The sequence below is a fragment of the Chanodichthys erythropterus genome, chromosome 17 (assembly GCF_024489055.1).
Source record: "Chanodichthys erythropterus isolate Z2021 chromosome 17, ASM2448905v1, whole genome shotgun sequence".
NCBI lineage: Eukaryota > Metazoa > Chordata > Actinopteri > Cypriniformes > Xenocyprididae > Chanodichthys > Chanodichthys erythropterus.
Window position 1 is genome coordinate 8,698,897 of NC_090237.1, and position 26,855 is coordinate 8,725,751.

General features: G+C 36.4%; 2 protein-coding genes across 2 annotated transcripts in view; one reads left to right on the plus strand and one right to left on the minus strand.

Annotated features, from left to right (window-relative positions):
• The window catches only part of dpf1 (double PHD fingers 1), a 62,318-nt gene extending 53,267 nt beyond the window's left edge, over window positions 1-9,051 (minus strand). Inside the window, 2 exon segments of the mRNA XM_067365689.1 lie at window positions 8,938-9,002; window positions 9,004-9,051. Coding sequence (XP_067221790.1) covers window positions 8,938-9,002; window positions 9,004-9,051 — 113 coding nt within the window.
• A 2,138-nt stretch (window positions 9,052-11,189) lies between these two features.
• si:ch211-11n16.2 (zinc finger FYVE domain-containing protein 1) lies at window positions 11,190-26,159 on the plus strand. The gene is made up of 11 exons (XM_067365682.1): window positions 11,190-11,363; window positions 14,444-14,948; window positions 17,134-17,351; window positions 18,001-18,107; window positions 18,829-18,937; window positions 20,383-20,480; window positions 20,563-20,680; window positions 20,763-20,933; window positions 21,067-21,256; window positions 23,009-23,107; window positions 23,204-26,159. Exons 1-11 carry the CDS (start codon window positions 11,247-11,249, stop codon window positions 23,434-23,436), a joined length of 1,965 nt encoding a protein of 654 aa, XP_067221783.1. The 5' UTR covers window positions 11,190-11,246; the 3' UTR covers window positions 23,437-26,159.
• The last annotated feature ends 696 nt before the right edge of the window (window positions 26,160-26,855 follow it).

The following is a 26,855-nucleotide window of genomic DNA, read 5'->3' on the forward strand; positions in this document are numbered from 1 at the left end:
AACTGTGTTAAACTGTAAGTCTATGGCTTTACCCTCAACCACTATCAGTGGAGAATTCCTCCTGGTTCACCAAGCACAATCCCAAGGATGCACAAAACAGCATGAAATTAGTTCCATATTCATCAGCATCACCTTGGAGGGGAGCTTCAGTTTTAAAAAGTGTCAAAACATCTCATTTGTATGCAGAAGGATATGAGCTATTTGAAACGTACTCGCCAAAAGTGTTAATGCTGAAGATGCTCAATGAATTTTCAGAGATTGTCTGCTAAAGACACCTGCGTTCACCGTGGACCGTGATGCTCCCAAACACCCATGCTCAAATGGAATACCCATGATCCTTCACTGCTGTAGAGAACCATATATCCTCAGAGGCATTTGTCTACTATATTGAATTGCCCTGCTGTGTTTGCTGGCACAGTCTGTGTGTTCACATAAATCGTTGCCTGTGGTGTAACATGGACCTGATGTCCTGCCGCATGTTTCACTGCTTGAAAAGACCGCAGGACGGACAGGGATGCTTACAGGTGCACTTGTACTGCAGGGTAAATCCCATTGCTTATTATAAGACTTTACACAACAGTTCTTTCTGGTTCTCAAATCTGATTGGCTGAGAGCTTTGCAATATTCTCCCAGTATCAGCACTGGTACCGTTTCACCATTTGTATCACTCATCTTGCGGCAAATGTCATGGCGGTCGAGCAAATCCATCATTGTTATGTCATGAAATGTAGTTTAAAGAGTTTTTTTAGGTGAGAATGTAGTTATTTATACCTCAAATATGTGACTCATATATAAACATAGCACCTATTTTACAATTTGTTTTGACGCTTTCGCATATGCAAGCTCCAGGCTATCAGCGGCCGTTCAGCACTCATGTACCCACAGAGAACAGCTTCATCTTGGCCAGTCCTTCGGGAATTTGCCACTGTCTCTTAGATAGTGGTTAAATGAGATATAATTAATTTATCAAACGGGGTATATCAAACGGGCAATCTTTGGTCTTATTAATCTATTACTTGTTCCAAAGCAAAACAATTTGGGTTAAGGGGAACAGTAAGTTTCATAATAGGAGCAGTGAATAGGATCGGTGAAAGTTACATTATTACGCCATTAGATGACGACAAAGACTCTCTTTATGAATGAGTTAGAACAAGGACGTTGCTTTAGCGCTGTAGGAAATCCAGTTAACTTTTAAAAGGACAAAGACATCCCTTTCCTCAACAGATATTCAAACTAATTTTTTATAATAGATATAACATTATGGACATAAACCTGAATAGTGAATGCTATATCAGAAGCAGATAATACACTTTTTTATTTGATCTCTCTCTCATAATACCATAATAATCTACAAAACACAATAAGCTTCAATGAAGCGACTCAACATTCCTTCGTTACTAGATCTAAAGTGACATTTTAAAATTAGTAAGGCTAAAGTGTTAAACTGTCAACTTGAGATCTGAATCCATGGCGGAAGGAAGTAGTTCCTCACAAAAGAGGGTCTTTAAAGACACTCCGTTGTTGTTTCTTATATATATTTACTCATCTGCGCTGTCGAACTGTTGTATAAATGCAATATCACACTAGTATTACCTATGGCTGAATCACAGCCATGCAGATATACAGCCATATCGCACTGCTACTCATGTGATGTTGCTCATATCACATTATTTGCACAGCATAAAATACATTTGGGGACATATCAACTGATTTGTGAGCACCGTACACTGTAGAACTTGCCCTCCACCTTGCGCTTCTTGCGTGATGTTCTTCGCAGATCATATTTAAGCCTTTATGTTTCCCTCTTGGACCATCTATGGTTGCCTTTAAACGAGTATTCATATAGATCTCCACTGAAAATGGCTAGTGGGACAGTTTGTCTGGTAGAGAGATTAATATTTCGACCCTCTGCACTTTAATAATATCTGAAATCTTGGGAGAGGATCTATCCACCTAATAACGGCGAAAGAAGAACAGCTATAAATCTCCTCTGATGGACCCACATTTAGCAATGGACCCTGCCATACACTGCTATTCTGCTCCACATGCATGTTCTGATTCATACTGACACACACACTAGCACTCAGAACAAAGTACACACAGTCTCGCACAGCCAAAGATGCCCATGTAGAATACGCAAGTTCAATATTCAAAGAGTGAACAAACACACAAAGGAGTCTATGCGTTTTATATTAATAATCTGATGGATGCAGATGCCCACCTCCCAATGCAGAGGCCATATATTTGAGGGAGTGAGGGACATTTTATGTTTAGACATACTATAATACTATAATCTGCTAGAGGCTGTACTAGGCACAATCATTATTTGTTTAAAGCGTTGCCCTATAGGCAATCTCAGTTCAGACCAGCCTCTGATTGCGTTATGCAGTAAACCCTGCAGACCACCAGCTCAACACATCAGTGAGATCCATCCCATCAAAAACAGACTGAAGCTGAAGACATTCTAAACCAAACAATGCTTTTTGTAAGGAAAAGATACCTCAAACCATGTGGCTTGCTGAGGAGAGGTGCGATATTACTTTTCGAAGTCACAGGTCTTACAATTTTCGCCTGGGAGATGATCAAATGGGTGAAAAAAAAAAAAATCCCATAAACTTTCACTGATGGAAGAACCTGATCCATATCTAATGTCCAGAATATTGTAGAGACTTGAGGGTGTGCATTTCTGACTTGAGCATGTAAGCAAGCAACTAGGAGTGGGAATCAGTGATATTATATTAATAACTGAGTCTAGTCTTGTGGAGCAGGGTGGCCTATCGCCAATGTATATACCATTCAATGATAGCAAATGCAATGTACACAAACTTGCTTTAATGAAAAGAAATGATTTTACACAGCATTTACCAACACAATGAGAAAATGTAACAATTTTATAAGGTGGCAATTTCGTATGAATTCATGATTGGTATGAATTCATGACGTGATTGGTACGGAAACATGATTTTTAGAAAAAAAAAAAGCATGAATGTCCACCTCTAAACCTAACCGTATTCTATTTATTAAGGGTGTAAGGTACATGTATTCATCCCGAAGCGTACAGTACGAAGGACACGGTTCGGTGCATGCAATAAGACGACGAATACAGTCTGTCACAGGTGATACACACTCTACCAATCCAGAGGGGGGCATGTGCGGTAATGCAATGCTGTTTGTTAACCACCATAACTGGAAAAAGAGCAGAAGAAGAACAGCAGAATGACTTGAGCACTTGAGAACTTGCACACGTCAAATGTGTCTTTCTGCACTCATGGACAAAGGAGAATTCTTTGAAAGGTGCGTGAAACGGAATAGTTTAAGTGAATCAAATTGTAACTCTCCTAATGCACAAGTTTTATTTTTCATTATTCTATTTATTTTGTACTTTTATAACACAATATGCTTTTCAGTTTTGTAGCTGATTGTGACCAAATACCTTTTGTTTTTTATCAGCCCTGCAAAAAAATATGACCAGAGTTTATTCTGTTTACTGCTTAGTGCTTAGTAAACTTAAGGAAGCTATATTGTACCAACAGGGGACAAAATGCTGCTAGTGGAACGAACTGTGATTTGCAGTGTGTTCAAAATAAAATAAAAGAAACCTAGCATTGTGGATTTGTTCCTTTGTCCGGTTACACTTTATTTATTTCTCACTATTAACTAGTTGCTTATTAGTATGCATATTACTAGGATATTGACTGTTTATTAGTACAAAAAAAGCATATAATAATACCTTATTCTGCATGACCATATTCTACATCTTACAATCCTACCCAATACCTAAACTTAACTACCTTAACTAACTATTAATAAGTAGTAATTATGGGTTTATTGAGACAAAAGTTACATTTCATAGTTAGTTAATAGTGAGAAGTGGACCCTAATCTAAAGTGTGACCATACCGAAATTGTACCAAACTGTGACCCCCAAAACCAAGGTACATACCGAACTGTGACTTCTTTGTACTGTTACACACCCCTACTATTTATTTAATAATTTTCTTATGAATTTTGAGTATATGCCAAAACACCCTTATGACAATCTGAACTATTTTACATTTTGACAAATTGGTGGTGAATTCATTTTAATTTGTATTATCTCATTTGCATGTTTTCGTACAAATTAATATGAATTCATCACCTATTCTCCAAAATGTAAAATAATTTGAATTGCCATAGGGGTGTTTTGGCATACTATACTCAAAATTCACAAGAAAAATTACAACATAAATAGTTTACTATCAATGATGAACCCATCAATAGAATTTGGAACTGACATAAGGCAAAATATACACTTCTGTTAATTCTGACATATGGTCTTCAGTTCAATGGCTCAATCTCAAAATGGCCAAATATTGGCAGATTAGTCAATAGTAAATCTCACTATCTGGGCTGCAATAGAATAATAATATTGTATTTTGCTAGATTTAATTCACGGCTATCCAAAACTCTGGTATATAGCGTATGGATTCTAGCTGAGAGCGCATTTGATTTGAAAAAATGTATTATAAAAATATAAAAAATATTGATTTATGCTGTATCGCTATAGTATCATCATGAGGTAAAATCTTGTGGCAAAAAAACAATATTAAATTTGATGGGAATTCTAATATCCAGATATTTTTCCACAGCCAAGGCTCCTATTCTCAAAACTACTTGACTCAGATGTTCACACTGACAAGACTGAATCATCAGCAAGCGACACCCTCCCTCGGACTTCCTCAGTCCACATCTGATGATCTTCCCACAAGGTGTCTCACCTCCCAGAAAAAAAGAGTGAAAGTGAGCACACCATGCTTTTCTAACCTTCGAAACAACTGAAACACCTCTAGTACACTACATATGGACTATAGATGCTAAGTTGCATATTATAAGATCCCTGAGCAACAGTGTGATGACTGACAGTGAGTTAGGTAGCTTCGGAGAAATAGGTCATAGAGCTAAAAATACCTATCTGTGTCTCTCTCTCTCCTCTTGAAGACAAAGAGAGTCTCTCTGGGAAAAAAAAGTGAGTGAGTGAAATGAAGAGAACAGCCCACCAGTCTCAGAAAAAAAGATGCCCTTATAGAATTGCGGCTGCTTATGCAAACAAACATTAAAAAGGGCCTGAGTATAAGGATGGGGAGGAAGGATCTAGAACGGGGTTGACAGTCTTCGGCTTAAGAGCGACAGTGTGAAGAATTATCTAGAATTCATTTTTCTCAGATCAGTGAGGCAAAGCGGAATAACTATCCAAGAAGTCTGCATTCCGCATCCTGTGAAATGACTGGGAGAGACAGGGCACCATCACTTTAGGAGACAGAGAGAAAGAGATAGTGGAAGATAGAGGAGAAAATATAGACAGTAAGTGAACATGAGTAATTACTAAAGAGATCTGAGGACCAGTAAAGACTAAACAAAGAGAAATACACAACGAGAACAGTGGGAAACTAATCCAACGATTCAAAGATTCCCAATGAAATGCCATCATTTTGGTGAAGGCATGCCAGATAGCAGATAATCAGCAATCAAGGCAGGCATAATTTAATCACCATCTCTTAAAAATGAGTGATTTATAAAAAGCCAGTAATGTAAATTAGATTGGCTCCTCAACTGATATCTCCTCATGGCTCCAGAAGTACTGCACTTTAACTGGGTTCTTTGAAGAGGGTTACTGAAGAGCGTAACATCACAGTAATTCAGACGCTGATTGCAGCCCCTCTTTCTGTTCATTCATGTTTCTCATGCAAATATTTCAAGACGTACACCTGAAAACATCCGGCCACATTCAATAACAAAGTTCACCACTCGAACCAAAGAGAACCCGAGTAAGATACTGCAGGATTTGTCATGTATGAGTTACTTACACAAGTCACTGAATCAAAACTGCGGATTTACAAAATCCACAGAAGTTTCATTTCTTTACAGAAAAGTATTAGAGAGTGCAACTGAATACTCATGTACTAACACTTTACAATAAGGTCCCATTAGTTAATAATGCATTAACTAACATTAACAAACAATATTTACAGTATTAGTCTTTGTTAAGTTACAACTGATTAGTTCAGGTCTATTAGCCTAAATGTCAGCAGATACCACTTTTGATTTTAATAATGTATTGGTAAATTTTGAAATTAACATTAAGATTAATAAATGCTTTGCAAGTATGTTTCTTTAGTTCATGTCAACTAATGATTTAACTACCCAGGTGAAAAAAATACTATAGTAATTTATAGTAAATACTATAGTGTTTTTGAACCATACTATAGTAAAAAACTTGAATTAATTTGTTGTGGTAATATAACAACTATAGTAATATAATTACTTTACCCAATACTGTACTAGGTTTTCTACAACTATAGGGTATAATGCTACAATATACACTACAGTTTACTGTAGCAAAAAACTAAAGTATACTACGGTATTTATTACAGTTGATCAGTTCACTATATAGTTAATACTACAGTATGCTGTAGCATTCATTAACAAAGTGTTGTAAATACTATACAGTATACTGCAATTTACTATAGTATGGTTCAAAAACACTATAGTATTTAGGCTACTATAAATTACTATAGTATTTGTTACCAATAGGGCTATTTATATGTTACGCTAAGGTAGCCTAATTAAATGTCCAAAAAATACATTTTGATTTTGTTTTTTGTTTCAATACCCATTGTCACACCCATTGTTCATAAAAACTATTATAAGGTAAGTTACTGTTTATACAGTATGGACAGGAAATTGACGTTTAATGGCCGTCTAGCACTGGTTACGCAAATGGCGTCCACTGTGCATTCAAAAAGGTCACGTGAGGCACGTGATGAACTGAACATAAGACAGTTGTGTATTCAGACTCCAGATTTTTACGAAAAACATACACATAGTGACGAAAGCAGCTATATTAATGTATATTTGCTAGACTTATGTTAAGTCCAACTTAATTTGGCACCTCTAAATAAGTATTTTTATTTGTCTGAATTCAAATTATGCCAAGGCTGTTGTGTAAATGTGAATAACCGGTGTTGTAGCGCTTTACTCGAATGTTATTTCACTTATATTACTCTCATTTGTTATTTTTTTTACAGTTGATCAGTTCACTATAGTTAATAGTATGCTGTAGCATTCATTAACAAAGTGTTGTAAATACTATAACATATAGTATACTACAATTTACTAGAGTATGGTTCAAAAACACTATAGTATTTACTATAGCCTAAATGACTATAGTATTTGTTACCAATAGGGCTATTTATATGTTACGCTAAGGTAGCCTAATTAAATGTCCAAAAGATACGTTTTGATTTTGTTTTTGGTTTCAATACCCATTGTCACACTTCATAAAAACTATTATAAGGTAAGTTATGTGTATAGGTACAGTATGGACAGGAAATTTACGTTTAATGGCCGTCTAGCACTTACGCAAATGGCGTCCACTCTGCATTCAAAAAGGTCACGTGAGTCACGTGATGAACTGAACGTAGGACAGGTGTGTATTCAAACTCCAGATTTTTAAGAAAAACATACACATAGTGACGAAAGCAGCTATATTAATGTATATTTGCTAGACTTATGTTAAGTCCAACTTAATTTGGCACCTCTGAATAAGTATTTTTTATTTGTCCGAATCCAAATTATGCCAAGGCTGTTGTGTAAATGTGAATAACCGGTGTTGTAGCGCTATACTCGAATGTTATTTCACTTATATTACTCTCATTTGTTATTTCTGACACATTTAGACTTATAATTTGTCATATATATGGTTAAGTAAGTGTCTTACCTCACAAAACCTCATCCTGTCTGACTGAATCCTGCGCGCGCCGCTCTAGTCAGTTAACGGTTTTTGCGCGAGCGAGAAATTTGTCATTCAAAAAAGTCGCCTCCATTCACAAACTTGAAGTGATATCAATCATAAAATTAATAATTTATAATAGCTTAAGTTAAAAAAAAGTAGACACCTAACATTCCACAAGCTTTGTAATGTGGCCTGGTTGTATTTTGGTATTTTTTCAAAACGTAATACCAACACGTTACCAACGTGACGTTACCAAACTGCAACCACAAAACACCGTTGTTAAGACGTTTTGGGTCAAGGTAGGCAGTTACAAGAGATGCAACCTCGCAGGTTAGGAAAGTGCAATTTCCCCCTTAATAAGATATAAGAGCTACAGTCACATATTCATGCCAAATACAAACACGTCTCCCCATTCGGAAGGTCCCCGTCTCTAGCAGACGAATGTAAAGCAATTTTTGGCACTGAGCCCGTGTGGCGTCTGCGTGCCGCACGCTGAAAAAATGTGTCAGTGTGCACAAAGGAATCTAATGGAAACTTCACGGAATGTGCATTAATTCAACGGCGCATGAAATATATCAAATGTTACACGCCACTAAAATATCATGCATTCATAACGCTAATAATTCATATGCACGATGCATGTGATTTGTACAATCTTATGTATGTGATCACCGCGTGCGATGCAAAACCATTGCTTAGTGTGATAAATTGTAACATTTTCCAGTTCAGCCAGTTTGCACATCCCTCTTACAGGCAGCATATCATTTTGTTTGACATCATTTTATACAAAAGCAAAAGCAAAAATGTTCAAGTGTCATCGTTTATCTTGGTGACCAGTGAACTCTCCGATTCCAATACCAACAACTGTAAGTTCCTAGTGATCAATACTGACGCCGGGTCAACATTCCCAACATTCCTCCATATCACTGTGCATATGCAGAAATGACACCCGAGACTCTGCACTTTACAACATGCCATATTTGCTCAGATGACAAAATGTCGTCGCATGCATTATGATTTATTGCATTTCAACATGCATTCGTAGTTTAAACCTCGCCGGCATTTTATACTTTTAAAGATGTTTGCATATTTGTGAATTTGAACGAACGCTGTTAGTTACATGACATGTATCCCATAAAGCATTAAAATATAAATATTTTTACTTACGATTTCAGAGGATTTTGGACCACTGTGGCCATTTTGATATAGAATGATACAATGTAAGACTGCAGATCCCCGGTATTGTACATGTAATATAGCAGCAATTTCAATTTCATTCATTCTCTGGGGCTGCGGCTGGATCAGCCAGCCAATAGGAGCATGGCTAACTGATGATCAGCGCTGGGAAATGTAGTTTTAATTCCCTTGTGTCTGCAGGAGTCAGCGGCGCTTGAACTACAAATAGAACAATGCACTGGGGTTAACTGTATACTAGTCCCGCCTTGATTTTGTATGGGTAAGCCAAAACATCTACTGTAAATTCAAGGTTGGATTGCTGGACTGTCTGTCAGTATTTTGCTCTCATGTTGGTAGCTTTGTTGATTCGTATAGAGAAATGGGAATATTTTTAGAGAGCGATGGCAGAAAGAAATCATTCGTTCTTACAATTATAGGCTAGCCTACTATATATAAGAGATAATTACATCAACATTAGGTTGGCATTGATCAATATCACATTGCTTTATTAAATACTTTATTTAATAATCATACATATCTTTCTCACTAATTTATATTTGAACACACATTTTTCAAATATGCATTAGTATACACCGTTTTCATCTCCTAAATCTAACCCTCAAACAAACTTTTCTGCATTTTACATTTTCATTAAAGGATTAGTTTACTTTAGTTCCTGACGAATTACTCACCCCCATGCCATCCAAGATGTCCATGTCTTTCTTTCTTCAGTCGAAAATAAATATTGAGGAAAACATTCCAGGATTATTCTCCTTAAAGTGGACTTCAATGGACCCCAAACGATTGAAGGTCAAAATTACAGTTTCAGTGCAGCTTCAAAGGGCTTTAAACGATACCAGACGAGGAATAAGGGTCTTATCTAGAGAAACCATCGCTCATTTTCTAAAAAAATAAATAAAAAATTATATAAATTTTAACCATAAATGCTCATCTCTAGCTCTCTTTTTCTTATTATTATTCTCTATTTGAATTCCAGCAGTGTAGATGCTGCCCTCCACAGGTCAAAATTTGAACTAATATATATTTGCGGTAGCATATTGTATATGACAACTGAGTTCAAATTTTGACCTGTGGAGGGCAGTAATGCACTTAGCAGTGTCTACACTGCTGGAATTCAAATAGAGAAGAAGAAGAAGAAGAAGAAGAGAGCTAGTTCAAGATGCGCATTTATGGATAAAATGTATATAATTTTTTTTCTTTTTTCTTTTTTTTTTTAGAAAATGAGCTATCGTTTCGCTATATAAGACCCTTATTCCTTGTCTGGTATTGTTTAAAGCCCTTTGAAGCTGCACTGAAACTGTTATTTTGACCTGCAACCGTTTGGAGGCCATTGAAGTCCACTATAAGGAGAATAATGCTGGAATGTTTTCATCAAAAACCTTTATTTCTTTTCGATTGAAGAAAGAAAGACATAAACATCTTGGATGACATGGGGGTGAGTAAATTATCAGGAATTATTACAATTATCCTTTAAGACATTATATTCTATTTTTAATAAAGTATGTTATCCTCCTCCATGTGGACTGCTGACATAGCCTATATATTAACTACAGAGACAATAACGTTAATACTTATAGTCTAATAATTCTCCTATATGTTTTTATTCTGCTTATAAAATGCATATTCATCAATCATGTGGATTCAAATACTGTGACAAGAGGCCAGATTGACCTCTAAAAGTGACTATAAAGTGCTCTTCAGTCCAGTTAACTGCAATGGCGCCACTTTGAAGGCATTCTGTGACATGTGATATTTATAGATCCGTGCTAACAAATATTTAATGAACCTTAGCAAGCTCTATGGAAAGACTGTGAACAAAAAAATGTCCTGTTGATTCATAAGGGATTTCTGCAGAACACTAAAATTTCTGCATTTTTAAAGGGGGTTTTAGAGTTGAGCTAATCCTCATTTCATTATTGCAATGTAAGAAATTCTGAAACATAATTAAACATCAGTTATATTCTGTTTGCACCAGCAGTTTACAAAATGTTGTCATAACTATTATAGAATAATAAGCTCATGTGAGAGCTCATTTTATGGAGACTTGTTTTTATTGACTCCAGTATAAACTTGTTTTCTGCACACAAAGACCTCTACAAGACAGTTCATCAGAATAACCACTAGAGGGAGTCAAGAAAATGCTCAGTAATACAAAATGAAGGCGCTTGATAGAACAGCAACAGCGCCCTCTGCAGTTCAGCTTGATAACCAAGTAGTCCTGGGACAGTTGTAGTGTAACTAGCTTTCCAGGGAGTTGGGATGGTTTTAAATCTTTCACGATGTCTGAAATGCTGCTGAAAGATATGGATGAGATTAGTCTCGGGCCTGCTAAGATGGACGAGCAGAAGGAAAATGGCCGGAGTTTTCTCCTGGTGGACGAAAACGAAAGCTTGCAGGTTTGTTTTTGTTAGCTTCTATGTTAGCCATCAAGCTATTAGGTAAAAGCACATGTAGTGTCTTTGTTGTTTTTATACACTTTGAGAGGTGTTTGTCAAATCATAAGCATGGTAATAACTAATAATAATATGTGTGATATGAATAATACAGATAAACTAACCCCAAACTGTCAACTAAATCACGAGGAAGAGCTGTCTTGTCAACATTTAGGGATCTCACTGATATGTAATCTTTACAGGTCGATCATCATTGATTATATCAGGGGTTTGTGTTTTTGTCACGTACATCCACATTAATACAGGGCCATGTGATACAGCACATGATACATCTGTCAACACAGTGTGATTTATAAACATTAAATGATCTCAGTGTTGTATACTGCTGTTATGTTATGGTTTTAAACTTTACCATAGTGTTACCATTTGTGTGTATATGTGGATATAACCATGGTATATTATGTTTTTGGACACGTATCATAATGATACCATTATATTATTGATGTACGTTGTTAGTTCCATGGCATATGAATATAATATTAACTGTTATCTATTGGCTGAGAGTTAACAGTGACAGTGCTATTTTGGACAGTTTACAGACATGAAAGTGGTTAATTACGTTCATGTGAGATTGTTACTGTATAGAGACCAAAAATGAAGCTTCATTATGTACTTACTCTTTTGTTGTTCAAAACCAATCTGACTTTCTTTCTTCAGTAGAACATAAAAAGCAGGATGACTCAGTCATCATTCAGGATAATAATAATAATATTTGGGCGAACTGTCCCTTTTAGATTCAGTCAAGTCACCTATATATAGCGCTTTATACAATACAGTTTGTTTCAAAGCAGCTTTACCATGATAACAGGTAAATGATTCAATGATGCAAACAGACTGTAAAGCAGCTCTAAAAGAAAATAGGGTCATTGTTCAGCTGAAGTCAGTTTAGTGTTGATTCAGTTATGATGTAAAGATTATTAGTTATCAGTTATTAAATTACTTAATTTCATCTATAAAGCAGCTCTGCAAAAAAAATAGAAAGAAAAAAGACATCTTGCAGATCAGTTCAGTTATCCAATAGTGTCAGTGCAGTCAATTGACCCTTCGCAAAGACCCGCCCCCCGTAGTTACTGTTGCTTTGTCCGACAAGCCGTGGCGCTGTCACGTCACACAGAGTGAAAAATACATCGTGGAGCAAAGAGGACACTGACAACACGTCGACAGACAAGACAGAGCAGGTTACTTATGATATTTAACAAAGTCCCAGCTAAAGAAATTCGAACAATAAAAAACATTTTGTGTTATGACAGATTGCTGCTCAGCTCAAGCAGCTCGTGAACCGATCATCTTTTCTTACTAGTTCATTTATAGCATCAAATAAACATGAATGAACATCAGAAGGAATGTTGTTTCAAATGCAGAAAGATGTAAATACACACCATTTTTCAAGTTAGTTCACCCAAATTCTGTCATTTATTAATCACCCTCATGTCATTCTACACCCGTAAGACCTTCGTTCATCTTCACAACACAAATTAAGATATTTTTGTTGAAATCCGATGGCTCAGTGATGCCTCCATAGCCAGCAATGACATTTCCTCTCTCAAGATCCATTAATGTACTAAAAACATATTTAAATCAGTTCATGTGAGTACAGTGGCTCAATATTAATATTATAAAGCGACAAGAATATTTTTGGTGCGGCAAAAAAAACAAAATAACGACTTATATAGTGATGGCCGATTTCAAAACACTGCTTCAGGAAGCATCGGAGCGTTATGAATCAGCTTATCGAATCATGATTCGGATCGCGTGTCAAACTGCTGAAATCACGTGACTTTGGCGCTCCGAACCGTTGATTCGACACAAAAGATTCATAACGCTCCGAAGCTTAATGAAGCAGAGTTTTGAAATCAGCCATCACTAAATAAGTCGTTATTTTGTTTTGTTTTTGGCACACCAAAAATATTCTCATCACTTTATAATATTAATATTGAACCACTGTACCCTGATTATACCCTGATTTAAATATGTTTTTAGTACATTAATGGATCTTGAGAGAGGAATGTCTTTGCTGGCTATGCAGGCCTCACGGAGCCATTGGATTTCAACAAAAATATCTTAATTTGTGTTCTAAAGATGAATGAAGGACTTACGGCTGTGGAACGACATGAGGGTGACTAATAAATGACAGGAATTTTTGGGTGAACTAACTCCTGACTGCTTTGTTGGACAAAATTGCAGATTCTGCGTTATGATTGGTTAGATCGCTTGTCAATCAAACTCTCGGAAGGGTCAATTGAGTAATATTGTTGAATATTAAGTGTCACCGATAGATACTTGGATAGATAGATACATACATACATCCACCGGCCATTTTATTAGGTACACCTTGTTAGTACTGGGTTGGACCCCCTTCTGCCTTCAGAACTGCCTTAATTCCTCAGAGATGTTCCATGCAGTTGAAGCGAATCTCCCATTCCAACACATCCCAAAGGTGCTTTACTGGATTGAGATCTGGTGACTGTGGAGGCCATTTGAGTATAGTGAGCTCATTGTCATGTTCAAGAAACCAGTTTGAGATTAATTGAGCTGACATGTTGTGTTATTCTGCTTGAAGTAGCCATCAGAAGATGGAAACACTGTGGTTATAAAGGGATGGATATGGTCTGCAACAATACTCAGGTAGGCTGTGGCGTTTAAACGATGCTCGATTGGTCAGAAGTGGTCCAAAGTGTGCTAAGAAAATATCCCACACACCATCACACCACCAGCAGCAGCCTAAACCGTTGATAGAAGTCAGGATGGATCATGCTTTCATGTTGTTTACGCCAAATTCTGGGCTCTACCATCTGCATGTCTTGACAGGAGTGCCACCCATTTGCATGAGGGTTTGACGTGTTGTGTGTTCAGAGATACTCTTCTGCAAACCTCAGTTGTGGTTATTTAAGTTACTGTTGCCTTTGACCTCTGGCATCAATGAGGCACTTTCGCCCCAAGGGACTGCCACTCACTGGATATATTCTCTTTTTCGGACCATTCTCTATAAACCTAATGTCTCTCATACTTTTTCTCTCTCCCAGGTAAAGAACGAAGGCCATTTTTTGCAGAGGTTAGGCTGCAGTGCTGCTCAAGCAGTCAAAGTGCTTTCCATCTTCGGCAACACGGGCGACGGCAAGTCCCACACGCTTAACCACGTGCTTTTCGATGGCAAGGAGGTATTTGCCACATCTCCGTCTCCATCCTCGTGCACGGTGGGCGTATGGGCCGCCTACGATCCTCACCTGAACTTGATCGTACTGGATACAGAGGGCCTGCTGGGTGCCGCCAGTCAGCAGAACCGCCGGATGCGTCTGCTGCTGAAGGTTCTGGCCGTATCAGACGTGGTCGTTTACCGCACAAGAGCTGAGAGGCTGCACAACGACATGTTTCAGTTCCTTGGCAGCGCGTCGGCAGCTTACCTGAAGCACTTTACACCTGAGCTCCGCACTCTGTCTAACCGCTGCGGGCTGGACGTGCCTCTCTCCAGCCTGGGACCTGCCGTAATAGTTTTCCAGGAGACTTCTCGCACTCAGCTGCTAGGCCAAGGTAAGCCAGAGCAAGCAGACTTTCACATTTACAAGACCCGAAGTGTTTATCAATATGAATACAGCATTTTTCTGATACATGTTGTTGCCAAAGGCTGTTGTACGACTAGCCTGAGGCAAAGGGATTGTTGCTTCAACTTGGGTCTGCACACCCTCATGGGGCCTAAACACATAGCCAGGGGGATCTTTGAAAAAGTCCTGAATTCAGACTGGTGGAGAATCCCACTGGAAATACACAAGTTGTCAGTCAAACTGAATTGTTTCATCATTCCCACTTTTATTTCTCTTTGCTTAGTGATGAGAATTTCAATTTGTTTCATTGTCTCTGTAGTCAAATGATGAATCTTTAGAGAGATTTTAGTCAGTAATATGCCGGGCCAATAACAAAATGCTATTTTTTGCTAAGTTTTATCTATTATTTTAATCAAAAATACAATAGAAATGCAATGCATGCATACAGACAAAGACTTGGGGTTAGTTCACCCTAAAATGAAAATTATCCCATGATTTACTCAACCTCAAGCCATCCTAGGTGTATATGACTATCTTCTTTCAGAAAAACACAATTGGAATTATATTAATAAAATATCCTGGCTTTTCCAGGCTTTATAATGGTAGTGAATGGGGCTCAAGATTTTGAAGCCCAAAAAAGTGCATCCATCCATCATAAAAGTAATCCATACAACTCCAGGGGGTTAATAAAGGCCTTCTGAAGCGAAGCGATGCATTTTTGTAAGAAAAATGAATCAAGCTCTCAAGACTCAAGCTCTTCTTCTCTTATATCGAAATCCTCCGATATTTCTCTTTAAAAATTCTCACTTTGGACTTCTAATTTATGACCGGTGTTTTGTTTTGCTCTATCCTCTGTTTTTCCACATTCGTCAATACGTCGTGCCAGGTCAAAATTCGCTCTTTCACTGGAATTGACTCACATACAGAAGCCAGTGATTCTAGTTTATAAAGTAAAAATATAGATATTTTTCTTACAAAAACTTCAGAAGGCTTTTATTAACCCACTGGAGCTGTATGGATTACTTTTATGATGGATGGATGCACTTTTTTGGGCTTCAAAATCTCAAGCCCCATTCACTACCATTATAAAGCTTGAAAAAGCCTGGATATTTTTTAATATATCTCAGATTGTGTTCGTCTAAAAGAAGAAAGTCATTTACACCCAGGATGGCTTGACGGCGAGTAAATCATGGGATAATTTTCATTTTTGGGTGAACTATCCCTTAAAATGTATGATAAGAATGTGTTTAATTTGTGAATTAAAATTCATTTTGAACTGTCCTGTTATCATAATGAAGAAAAAAGCCTAATTAAAATAATTAATTTATTTTATTTTTTAGAAAAAATATTTCACTGCTTATTAGTTGAAAAAATTTAAAAGTTTGAAATAGTCATGTGGTGCAATCAACATAACAGGAAAAAAAAACATGACTGCGTCAAGTTGAAAATAATAATAAAAAAAAATGAATTCATTTATATACTTAAGTATATTTCAAAACTTTAACAAATAATGTGTGCGCATTTACGCAAAGTGCATGGAAAATGTTTTTACTTTTTATTTATTGTTAGACCACATGACATTTTTGAATTTAAATAATTAAATTGTAACTTTTCTTGAATATGGTAAAAACATATTCCTATGTCAAGTCTTATGAAACCAACATAGATACAAAGAGATAAAGATATTATATAAAATATAATACAATATTGCATCTTCAGGTGCCTTATTGCTTCTATAAAAGATTACTGCACAATAAACTTATTTTATTAGGGCACATTTTCAAAGGACATGGATATTCATAAAATCCTTTTATTTTTGTCATTTGTCCAAAAGAAAATCAAAACACTGGAGCATCAGAATGGGAATGAAAGGTGATTTAGGTGACTTAATGATTAAGCTACTAATCTAACACAGATTGCAGGTAAATCCCAAGACAGAGTGACTCAGGTTACAAAGATCACAATACTGCTCAGTTACAATTGTACCCTTGGGTAAACCTCATGTTTTCAGCATGCTGTAAATCATTGTTCATGAAAAACATTATATAAAACGCATAAAAAAGTCTGTATATGCCTGTAAACACTTCTTTCATCTTTTTATTTTGAAACTTTTGAACTATTGTCTTCCGATGAAGTGTCAGGCTAGAGAAATATGGGTTTGTTTTCTTATCCAGATGTCTCTGCCCTGGGGCAAGCAGACACACTGCTGCAAAAGCGCTTCCATGACTTGGGCCAGAGCACAGACGCCTTCAGCTCCGTTCAGTATGTGGGCACCCAGACCATCACTCCCCCCACAGACTACTCACAGTTACTGCAGATAGTCAATCAGCAAGTGAACAACACATCCCAGCGAGCCCCGCGCCAGCCTGCCATTGTGTTCAGTGCGTTGAAGGTAGCTCCTCACGCATTTCTTTGTGTATGTCTGTGTAAAGTGGCCCCAAAAAGAATTTAGACACTTAAGCTTTGATGTTTTGTTTGATTTATTTTGTATCTAATGCAATTAAAGAGATAGTTCACCCAAAAATAAAAATTATCCCGTGACTTACCCTCAAGCCATCTTCTTTTAAGACAAACTCATTCGGAGATATATTTAATAATATCCTGGCTCTTCCTAGCTTTATAATGGGAGTGAATGGGGGGCATGCATCCAAAGTTTCTTGACCATCGAATCAGCATATTAGAATTATTTCTGAAGGATCATGTGACACTGAAGACTGGAGTAATGATGCTGAAAATTCAGCTTCATGTCACAGGTATAAATTACATTTTAAAACACATTACAGTGTAAAACTTTTGTAATAATATTTTACGATATTACTGTATTTTTAATCAGCTTTGGGGAGAATAAGAGACTTCTTTTAAAAACATCTTGCCGATCCCAAACTTTTAAATGTAAATGTACTTACAGTAAATATGGCGTAAGTGTCCTGAAGTACTTTTTGGGGTCAGTGTATGCATGTAGTGTTTGTGTTCACCTTTGTCCACTGATCATGTTTCTGAAACTACGCTTCACTGGACCTCACTGCTCTGCTCTCTCTCAGGCCTTGAGCGACAGGTTCTGTGGCGAGATCTCAGATGACAAAATCAGCATATGCTCATTTTTTCCTGATGAATATTTCACTTGCCCATCAGTCTGTCTCAGCTGCAAGTAAGTCCACACAGGCTTTATGCTCAGAGCAATAGATTGAATGGATTTGTTTAATTTGCAGGTTGTGTTTAAAGGGATAGTTTACCCAAAAATTTAAATTCTGTCATCATTTACTCACCCTCAAGTTGTTCCAAGTCTGTGTGAATTTATTTTTGTCTGCTGAACTCAAAAGAAGATATTTGGAAGGTAACCAAACAGTTGATGGACCTGGATAGTAAGGGGAAAAAAATAATAGAGTCCAACTGTTTGGTTACAAACATTCTTCAAAATATCTTCTTTTGTGTTCAACAGACAAAAATAAATTCATACAGGTTTGGAACAACGTGAGGGTGAGTAAATGATGACAGAATCTTATTTTTGGGTGAAATATCACTTTAATGCACCTCACAGATGCTATGTGTTTGATGCATAGTAAATCAAGGAAATTTCTGCTGCGTCATACACCAGACTCTAATTTCATTGCATCAACACTGAGCCACTTCATTATTTGGTGATTCACAGTTATAAAGAACTAGGATCTCTATTCAGCATGCAAAACTAATGTACAGTTGCACAGAAAAAACAAAAAGTTGTCAATGCACTTGAATGTAATTAGGTTTTGCATAAATTGTTGTTGTTATTGCTTGTGTTTGTGTGTATGATTTAATAGAGCAGTATTGTTCAAGAACCTTTTAAGAGCTAGCAAATCATAACTAACTTCTTCAAAATCCCACGACTTTAGTGTTCGGTGTAAAAATGGCATGAACCACCAGAAAGACGCTGTCCCGCACATGGCTGATGGATTGTGTCAGTATGCCCACCAATACAACAATAAAGTTCTCATCTGTAAGGTAACATCAAGGTTAAGATCGCTGTTTTGTTTTGTTTTGTTTTTTGTTTTGTTTTGTTTTTGGTTTTTGTTTGTTTGTTTTTTGGTTTTGTTTCACATTATTTTATTTAGCTTTTAGTTTAGTTTGATGTTTTAATTTCAATTCCTTTTTATTGTTTTGATTTTATTTATTTTTATTTTATAATTTAGTTGTTTGTTTTGTTTGTTTTTCTTTCTGTTGTACTGTTTATATTTTATTTATTAATATTACTTATTTTCTCCATTTGCACTACTTTATTTTGCACAGTTTCTCATTGTATGCACAACACAGCTATGCTGCGAACACTTTGGCAATACAAATGTGCAGGTTTTTTTCCATGTAAATAAATCACACTAAATTGAATTAAAATGAATACTGATTAAAGGTACACTGTGTAACTTTTGGCCCTCTAGCAGTTAAAAAAAAAAAAAAAAAAAAACTGCATGCATTTTGCGGAAGAACGTTGTTTTGGTTGTGCTTCGGCTCTGCGTGACTGTGGATGAATATGGTTATCATACTGCCTCATAAAAAATTAACTACTAGGATTAGATATAACCAGTTTAGATGTAAAGGATCTCAAGATGACTAGCTGAAGATGTTACTGTAGCTTTACCCATTAATATACGCGGTACTTCCTTAAAAATAAATTCCAGCACAGCGCAACAACAACCACAATGAAATGAGCCTTCACAATAGGTGATGCTTTACAATGAACTCTATTCGAGAGCTATATATAGCAATTTATCAGTTCAATAAAACACATTATTACCTGTAGAGTATTACAAATGTCACTTTTACTTTCACTTTTACAACATTTCAAATTCCTTAGTTCTCGCCATCTCAAAAAAGCCAAGTTAATGTTGATTCTTGTTTTATTACGAGCTCTCACATTCTCTTTTTGTCAGCAGACTCTCCTCTTTTCGGGGTTTGTTAAAAAAGGGACGTTCGAGATTTAATGGCTCCCTGTCAACCTTTCTTGCTCGTTGTGACAACTAATCTATGCCACTCCCACACCATACACACGTCAAAGTAGCCGGAGCAACTTTTCTCTACGTACAGATATGACAATACACGCACAAGCGAGTGACATGTATGCAGTTTCCCACGTAAACTATTCCGTTAGGTCTAAAATATAAACACTTATGATAGGCTCACCATAGTGAATCATTGTAAGATACATATACAAAAATCTATTGACATGATGTATTGACTCATTATTTAAATTTTGTTGATTTTGAACAAAAAAAAAGTTGCATAGCGTACCTTTAAGACTAGTCCCTAGATTTAAGCGGATTAGCCACTTGTTTTGTTATGTTAATTGAGGTTTCAGATTAATGTGTTTGCAAAAACTGTCCAACATGGATTAGATTTCTCAGTTTTAAACAAAAAGATGATGGGAAAACAGTGATAATCCATTTCTGTTACAGAAGTGCTATGAGGGCGGAAGGGAAGTGATTGTCGTACCCAAAACATCTGCCTCTACAGATAATCAATGGCTTGGTCTGGCCAAGTATGCATGGTCAGGGTGAGTAAGATGTTTTTTCTACTGAAACTAACCTCAGAAGCTGGTCCTCGTCCATGCTCTGAACCCTGGTCTTGTTCTACAGCTATGTTTTAGAGTGCGCCAGCTGTGGCATCATCTACCGGAGTAGACAGTACTGGATGGGCAACCAGGATCCAGAGAGCAGTGTGGTGCGGCCAGAGGTCAAGCATGTCTGGCAGGATGTGAGTTATCTCTCTGTGTTCCCCATCCACATGCTGACTCCATTGATGCTCACAGTGGTTAATGTTGTTTTTATGCTTGTAGAACGGTGGCTTCCAGACAGACCATCAGAATGCAGCTCAGCGGGTTTTGGATGGAGTGAATTACATAATCCAGTCAGTGTCGGAATATAGCTCAGGCCCAACCAAAGCTGTCGCTGCCTGGCTCACAGACCAGGTGGCTCCACCCTACTGGAAACCCAATGCTGAAATCATTGTAAGTCGATATGCCCTATAGGAATATATGAAAAAGAATGTCAAAATATACTTACAGCATGTGAAAGAAAATATCAAGCAAATCAATTGTTTTATTATGTAAAAACAAATAAACATCATGTTGGTCTGTTCAGAAATGTCATGGTTGTAAGCGAGCGTTTGAGGAGGCGGAGAGGAAGCACCACTGTCGTTCATGTGGCGAGGGTTTCTGTCAGGCCTGCTCCACTCACAGCATGCCAGTTCCCGAGAGGGGTTGGGGCGGCACCCCTGTACGAGTGTGTGATGAATGTTACCGGCAGGGAGGACCCCAGCAAACTGGACAGGGTGAGGACATCGTTCTCTTTTAAAAGCACACTTTCAATGTTCAGCAAGTAATTCTTAAACTTTGCCCTACACTTCAAAAGTTTGGGGTTGGTCTGTAAGGTTTTTGTTTGTTTGTTTGTTTTTCTTTTTTTTGTTTTTTTTTTTTATTGTGAAATATTACTACAATTCCATTTGAATATGTTGTAAAATGTAATTTATTCCTGTGATCAAAGTTGAATTTTCAGCATCATTACTCTTCAGGGTCACATGATCCATCAGAAATCATTCTAATATGCTGATTTGCTGCTCAAGAAACATTTCTTATAATTATCAATGTTGAAAACAGTTGTGCTTATGAATATTTTTGTGGAAACCATGATTAATTTTTTCAGGATTCTTTAGCCCTATTCGTAACCGTAATTGTTTCTCATGTGAAAAAATTATTTTTGCATGGCTCATACATGAAGGTACGAGTTTTGTGATCCTACGAACCTGGGAACGCGTGCTGCTCACATGGTCAGTCACATGATAGTCTGTTGTAAATAAAGTGGCACATGAATTAAATGTAAATAAATTTATATTTAATGTAATAATAATATCCTATATATTGCATATCTTATGTAAAATTGTAATATCCTATGATTGTTTAAATCTCCTGTTTAAAAATAGGAAGATAGCCATGCTATATAGTTAAAATGGTTTCAAAATGATGCATGTCATTTTAAAAATATGGAAATTGGCCGAAATAATTTAATGCAGCCTCTTATTTACATGAGGTAAGCATAAAGCTGCTTGGTTTATATATTTAATGTATAGAATTGTATATCATACATATTTTAAAGTGGTATTGCACACCTGTTGCTGCCAATAATGGCCCATTTTAAATGTTAAGTGCTTTTATGTCTTTTTGTACAGGTTCCACTTGCTGTGGTGGAGCGGCGATGAAATATTGTTCTTATAAATGCTTTCCAACATTTCCATACTAAAAAAATTACATGCGAAGCTCAACACTTATCATACGGTGTTCTGCAGTGGTCAGAAAGGATTTAAACTGTCAATTTTGTATTGATCTCTTTTATGAACTCAGAGTTGTGGATTTGGATGGCAATTAAATCACCACATGATCTTGGTGTTTGTCAAAAATCAGTAGGTAATTCGGCTGGGGATTTTTATGTGGGTGGTGGAAAAAAAACACTGACATTCTGGATTCAGACGGCAATAAAATCACCGGCTAGCCCCTTTAAATGTTGAAAATACCTTGCGTCAACATGAGAAACAATTACCATCTGAAAAGGGCATTTGATGAATAGAATGTTAAAAAGAACAGCATTTATTTGAAAAATATTAATCTTTTATAACATTATAAATGTCTTTACTGTCACTTTTGATCAATTTAATGTGTCCTTGCTGGATGAAAGTATTGATTTCTTACCCTAAAGTTTTGAACAGTAGTGTATTCATCTGTTTATCCAAGACTCCAGTAATATCAGTGGCCTAAAAATAGCTTTTAATATTCTACACACAGAATAAACCATTTCAAATATGGGATTTGGTACTCTTATTTAGTGCAAAATTATGCTATCGTTTGAGATTCTGTTTGTATTTTCTCATCTCGACTGATTCTGTGTGCTTATTTGTGTGTATGTAATGCACCATGCAGTCTGCAGAGAATATCTCCCAGGGTTGCATTTTCCAAAACAGTTTTTAATGGCCTCAGTGTGGGATGTTGACTGCTTTGCTGAGCTGAGAGACAATACATTCTCTCCCTTGCAGTGGCCAATACGGAAACCCGGACACTAGTTGCCCGCAGAGTGACGGAAGTAGCTCAGTCCACTCTCGATATGGTCTCCACCGCGGTGGACTACCCTCTCTGTGAGTGTTACCAGTACACATTAAGTGTCTGAATTTACACAAGAGTGTGAAGTGACAAATTACAGGTTTTTTTGCACATCTTGTCTTTTAATACAGGTTTCGTAAAGGGGGTTGCGAGACCAGACTATTGGATCCCGGATCATGAGATCACTCAGTGCCACTGCTGTGCTAAACGCTTCATCCCCAGCATGTCCAAGCACCACTGCAGGGCATGTGGGCAGGGAGTGTGTGGGAACTGCTCCAGTAAGACCAGGCCAGTGCCCTCTCGTGGTTGGGACCACCCAGTGAGAGTGTGTAACGACTGCGCTGACCGCAATGATTCCCTGTGACGCCCTAATACAGCTGGTATCTCTTGGTGCTCAGAACCAGGTTGCAGGCAGTTTTCAAGCCTAAGACAGAATATTCATGGATGGGGGAAATATGAAACTCACTGCAGTTGCATAGACAAACACTCAGGCTCTTCAAAGCATTAGCTGCAGAATTAGAGAGTGGGTTCTATTTAAGCTTAAAATCAAAAGAGAAAACTAAGAAATTAAGTTACATAATGAAAATAATTTGTAGAAATATCAGAGTTCATTATATGACAATTAAGCATATTTTATCCACAAATTCTCATTACTGTAATACAAAAAAATCCAGTTCTGAAATAATGAATACTGAAATACAGTAGTGAAAATCATCCTGGAATATATACACTACCGCTCAAAAGTTTGGGATTGGTAAGATTTTTAATGTTTTTAAAATAAATTTTGTCTGCTCACCAAGGCTTAATTTATTTAATTAAAAATACAGTAAAAACAGTTATATTGTGAAATATTATTACAATTTAAAATGACTGTTTTATATTTGAATATATTTTAAAATGTAATTTATTCTCATGTTGGCAAAGCTGAATTTTCAGCATCATGACTCCAGTCTTCAGTGTCACATGATCCTTCAGAAATCATTCTAATATGCTGATTAGTTCCTCAAGAAATATTTGTTATTATTATCAATGTTGAAAACTGGTGTGTACTTTTTTTTCAGGATTCCTTGATGAATAGAAAGTTCAAAAGAACAGCATTTATCTGAAATGCAAAGCTTTTGTAACAATATACACTACCGGTCAAAAGTTTGGGGTCAGTAAGAATAAAATAAAATAAAATAAAATATTGTACACAAATATTTTGTACAGTTGTACACATTAAATCTTTCTTGAGCAGCAAATTGACAAATTAGAATGATTTCTGAAGGATCATGTGACACTGAAGACTGGATTAACGATGCTGAAAATTCAGCTTTGCCAACACAGGAATAAATTACATTTTAAAATATTTTCAAATAGAAAACAGTTATTTTAAATTGTAATAATATTTCACAATATTACTGTTTTTACTGTATTTTTAATTTAATAAATGCACCCTTTGTGAGCAGACAAAACTTATTTTAAAAACATTAAAAATCTTACCGATCCCAAACTTTTGAGCGGTAGTGTGTATATATATAACATTACTGAGAATTAGGGGAGGAAATGTGCTTGATGGTCATGAAAATAATAAATATATATCTTACCATGCAAAAAAAAAAAAAAAAAAAGTTGGTATGTAAAGTATGTATTTTTTATTTTAACTGTGGGGTTGAGTAAACAACCCATAACTTTCTTCACATTTTTTGTGAGGTTTGTTGCAGAAATTAAAAAGAAGACAAAGTATGAATTTGAATGGATTTTGATAGATTCTAGCTATTGACTATAGTGCTGGCACTGAAAACGAATCGCCTTCTAAAAGTGCATTTCTGTAAATAATTTAAACATCTCTACATTTTTATCCCAAAGATAAGATAACAGACTAAAAGACAGAGAGCAGTAAATATTAACATATCTAATGTTTGGTAAATTATCATTTGATATACAGTACGTAGGAGATGTTTCACACTAATAAAGAAGCATTTGAATACGAGATATCAGCCTTACCTTTTTTTTTTTTTGGTAGTTTTATACTTTATTCCAGGAACAGAACAACAGAAGTAGAGCCTAGAATTCACATTCCAGTTAAGACAATGCAGTTTATCATGTGATGAATCCTGTGAGCTCATATCTCATTATTTTTTTTATCAGTATAGTTCTTTTTTTTTTTTTTTTTTGACAACTGCACTTTATCTAATCTTTACTATCAACTTTCTTTAGTTGAGAGCCATATTATCTAATACATACGATGCAAACTGTACATATATAATGAAAATGGAATTATTCAGAAGCATTTGCGATGCCTAATGGGTCCTCAACAACTATCTTGCATATAGACAGTAGTGGCATATAACAGGATGATTTCACAATGTGGCTGTGTATGAATGTTTCGCCAATCATTATTACATATTCGGGTCTTTAGCGACCCTGATGTATTTCTAACACGAATGGTTCTGTTGCAATAATATAAAACTTTCCTGATATTGGAGTAACGATTACAGCAGAATAAAATAAAGCATATTTTGTTACTTTTTGGAGCTTGGAAGAGTTCAGTTTGAGCAGATGTTTTATACCATCATCACTGTCCTCGTACATTCTACATATGGCTCATATTTGTGATCTCAAACATATTTTCGAAACATTTTTAACATCTTCAAAATCAATATTTTGATCGCTGACAGCTTCACCAGAGTGAGTGAGCCTGCGGCAACTATGAGTGAAACATCACTTCATCATTGTGTATCAGACATTGCCACCTTGTGGAATAAAGGTGAATTGAATTTGCACTTATTCAGTCATCAAAGATTCAATTATTGTTGTGCAGAAAAAAATAGACTCACATTATTACATACGTCGGGTTGTTAGCGACCATATACAATTTTTACAAAAAAATTCATGGGAATTGTATTCTTTTTTTTTTTTTTTTTCTTGTTATATTTTTTTAATGACTTGATTGAGGAATACTAAGAACTGAGGTTGATGTCTAACTTTAAAAAAATAATGAGGAGGAGGTTAGTGAATGATGTCCCGGGTCACTAAAGACCCGAGGTAAGCGTTTAAAGGGATAGTTCACCCAAAAATGAAAATTTGATGTTTATCTGCTTACCCCCAGTGCATCCAAGATGTAGAGGACTTTTTTTTCTTCAGTCGAATGCAAATTATGATTTTTAACTGCAACAACTGCCGTCTGTCAGTCAAATAATAGCAGTGATTGGGAACTTGAACAATAAGAGTTGAAAAAACTTCCATAGACAAGTCCAAATTAAACCCTGCGGCTCGTGACGGCACATTAATGTCCTAAGACACGAAACGATCGGTTTGTGCGAGAAACCGAACAGTATTTATATCATTTTTACCTCTAATACACCACTATGTCCAACTTCGTTCAGCTTCCGGTTAGTGAGGTCTGATCGCGCTCTGACAACGGAAGTGATGTCTCGCTCTCATTGAAGTATATGGGCGAGACATCACTTCCGTCATCACAACGCCTCACTAACAGGAAGCTGAACGAAGTTGGACATAGTGGTCTATTAGAGGTAAAAATTATATAAATAATGTTCGGTTTCTCGCACAAACCGATCGTTTTGTGTCTTAGGATATTAATGTGTCATCACGAGCCGCAGGGTTTAATTTTGATTTGTCTAAGCAAGTTTTATTTACTGTTATAGTTGAAGTTCCCAATCACTGCTATTATTTGACTGACAGACGGCAGCGGTTGCAGTTAAAAATCATAATTTGCGTTCGACTGAAGAAAAAAAGTCACCTACATCTTGGATGCACTGGGGGTAAGCAGATAAACATCAA

What these genes read in the sequence shown, in the direction of transcription:
- si:ch211-11n16.2 (XM_067365682.1), top strand. Translation starts at nt 11,247, where the DNA reads ATGTCTGAAATGCTGCTGAAAGATATGGATGAGATTAGTCTCGGGCCT. An exon ending in CACTCAGCTGCTAGGCCAAG is followed by an intron (nt 14,949 to 17,133) that starts GTAAGCCAGAGC and finishes TTTCTTATCCAG; the next exon opens with ATGTCTCTGCCCTGGGGCAA. An exon ending in TCAGTCTGTCTCAGCTGCAA is followed by an intron (nt 18,108 to 18,828) that starts GTAAGTCCACAC and finishes CCACGACTTTAG; the next exon opens with TGTTCGGTGTAAAAATGGCA.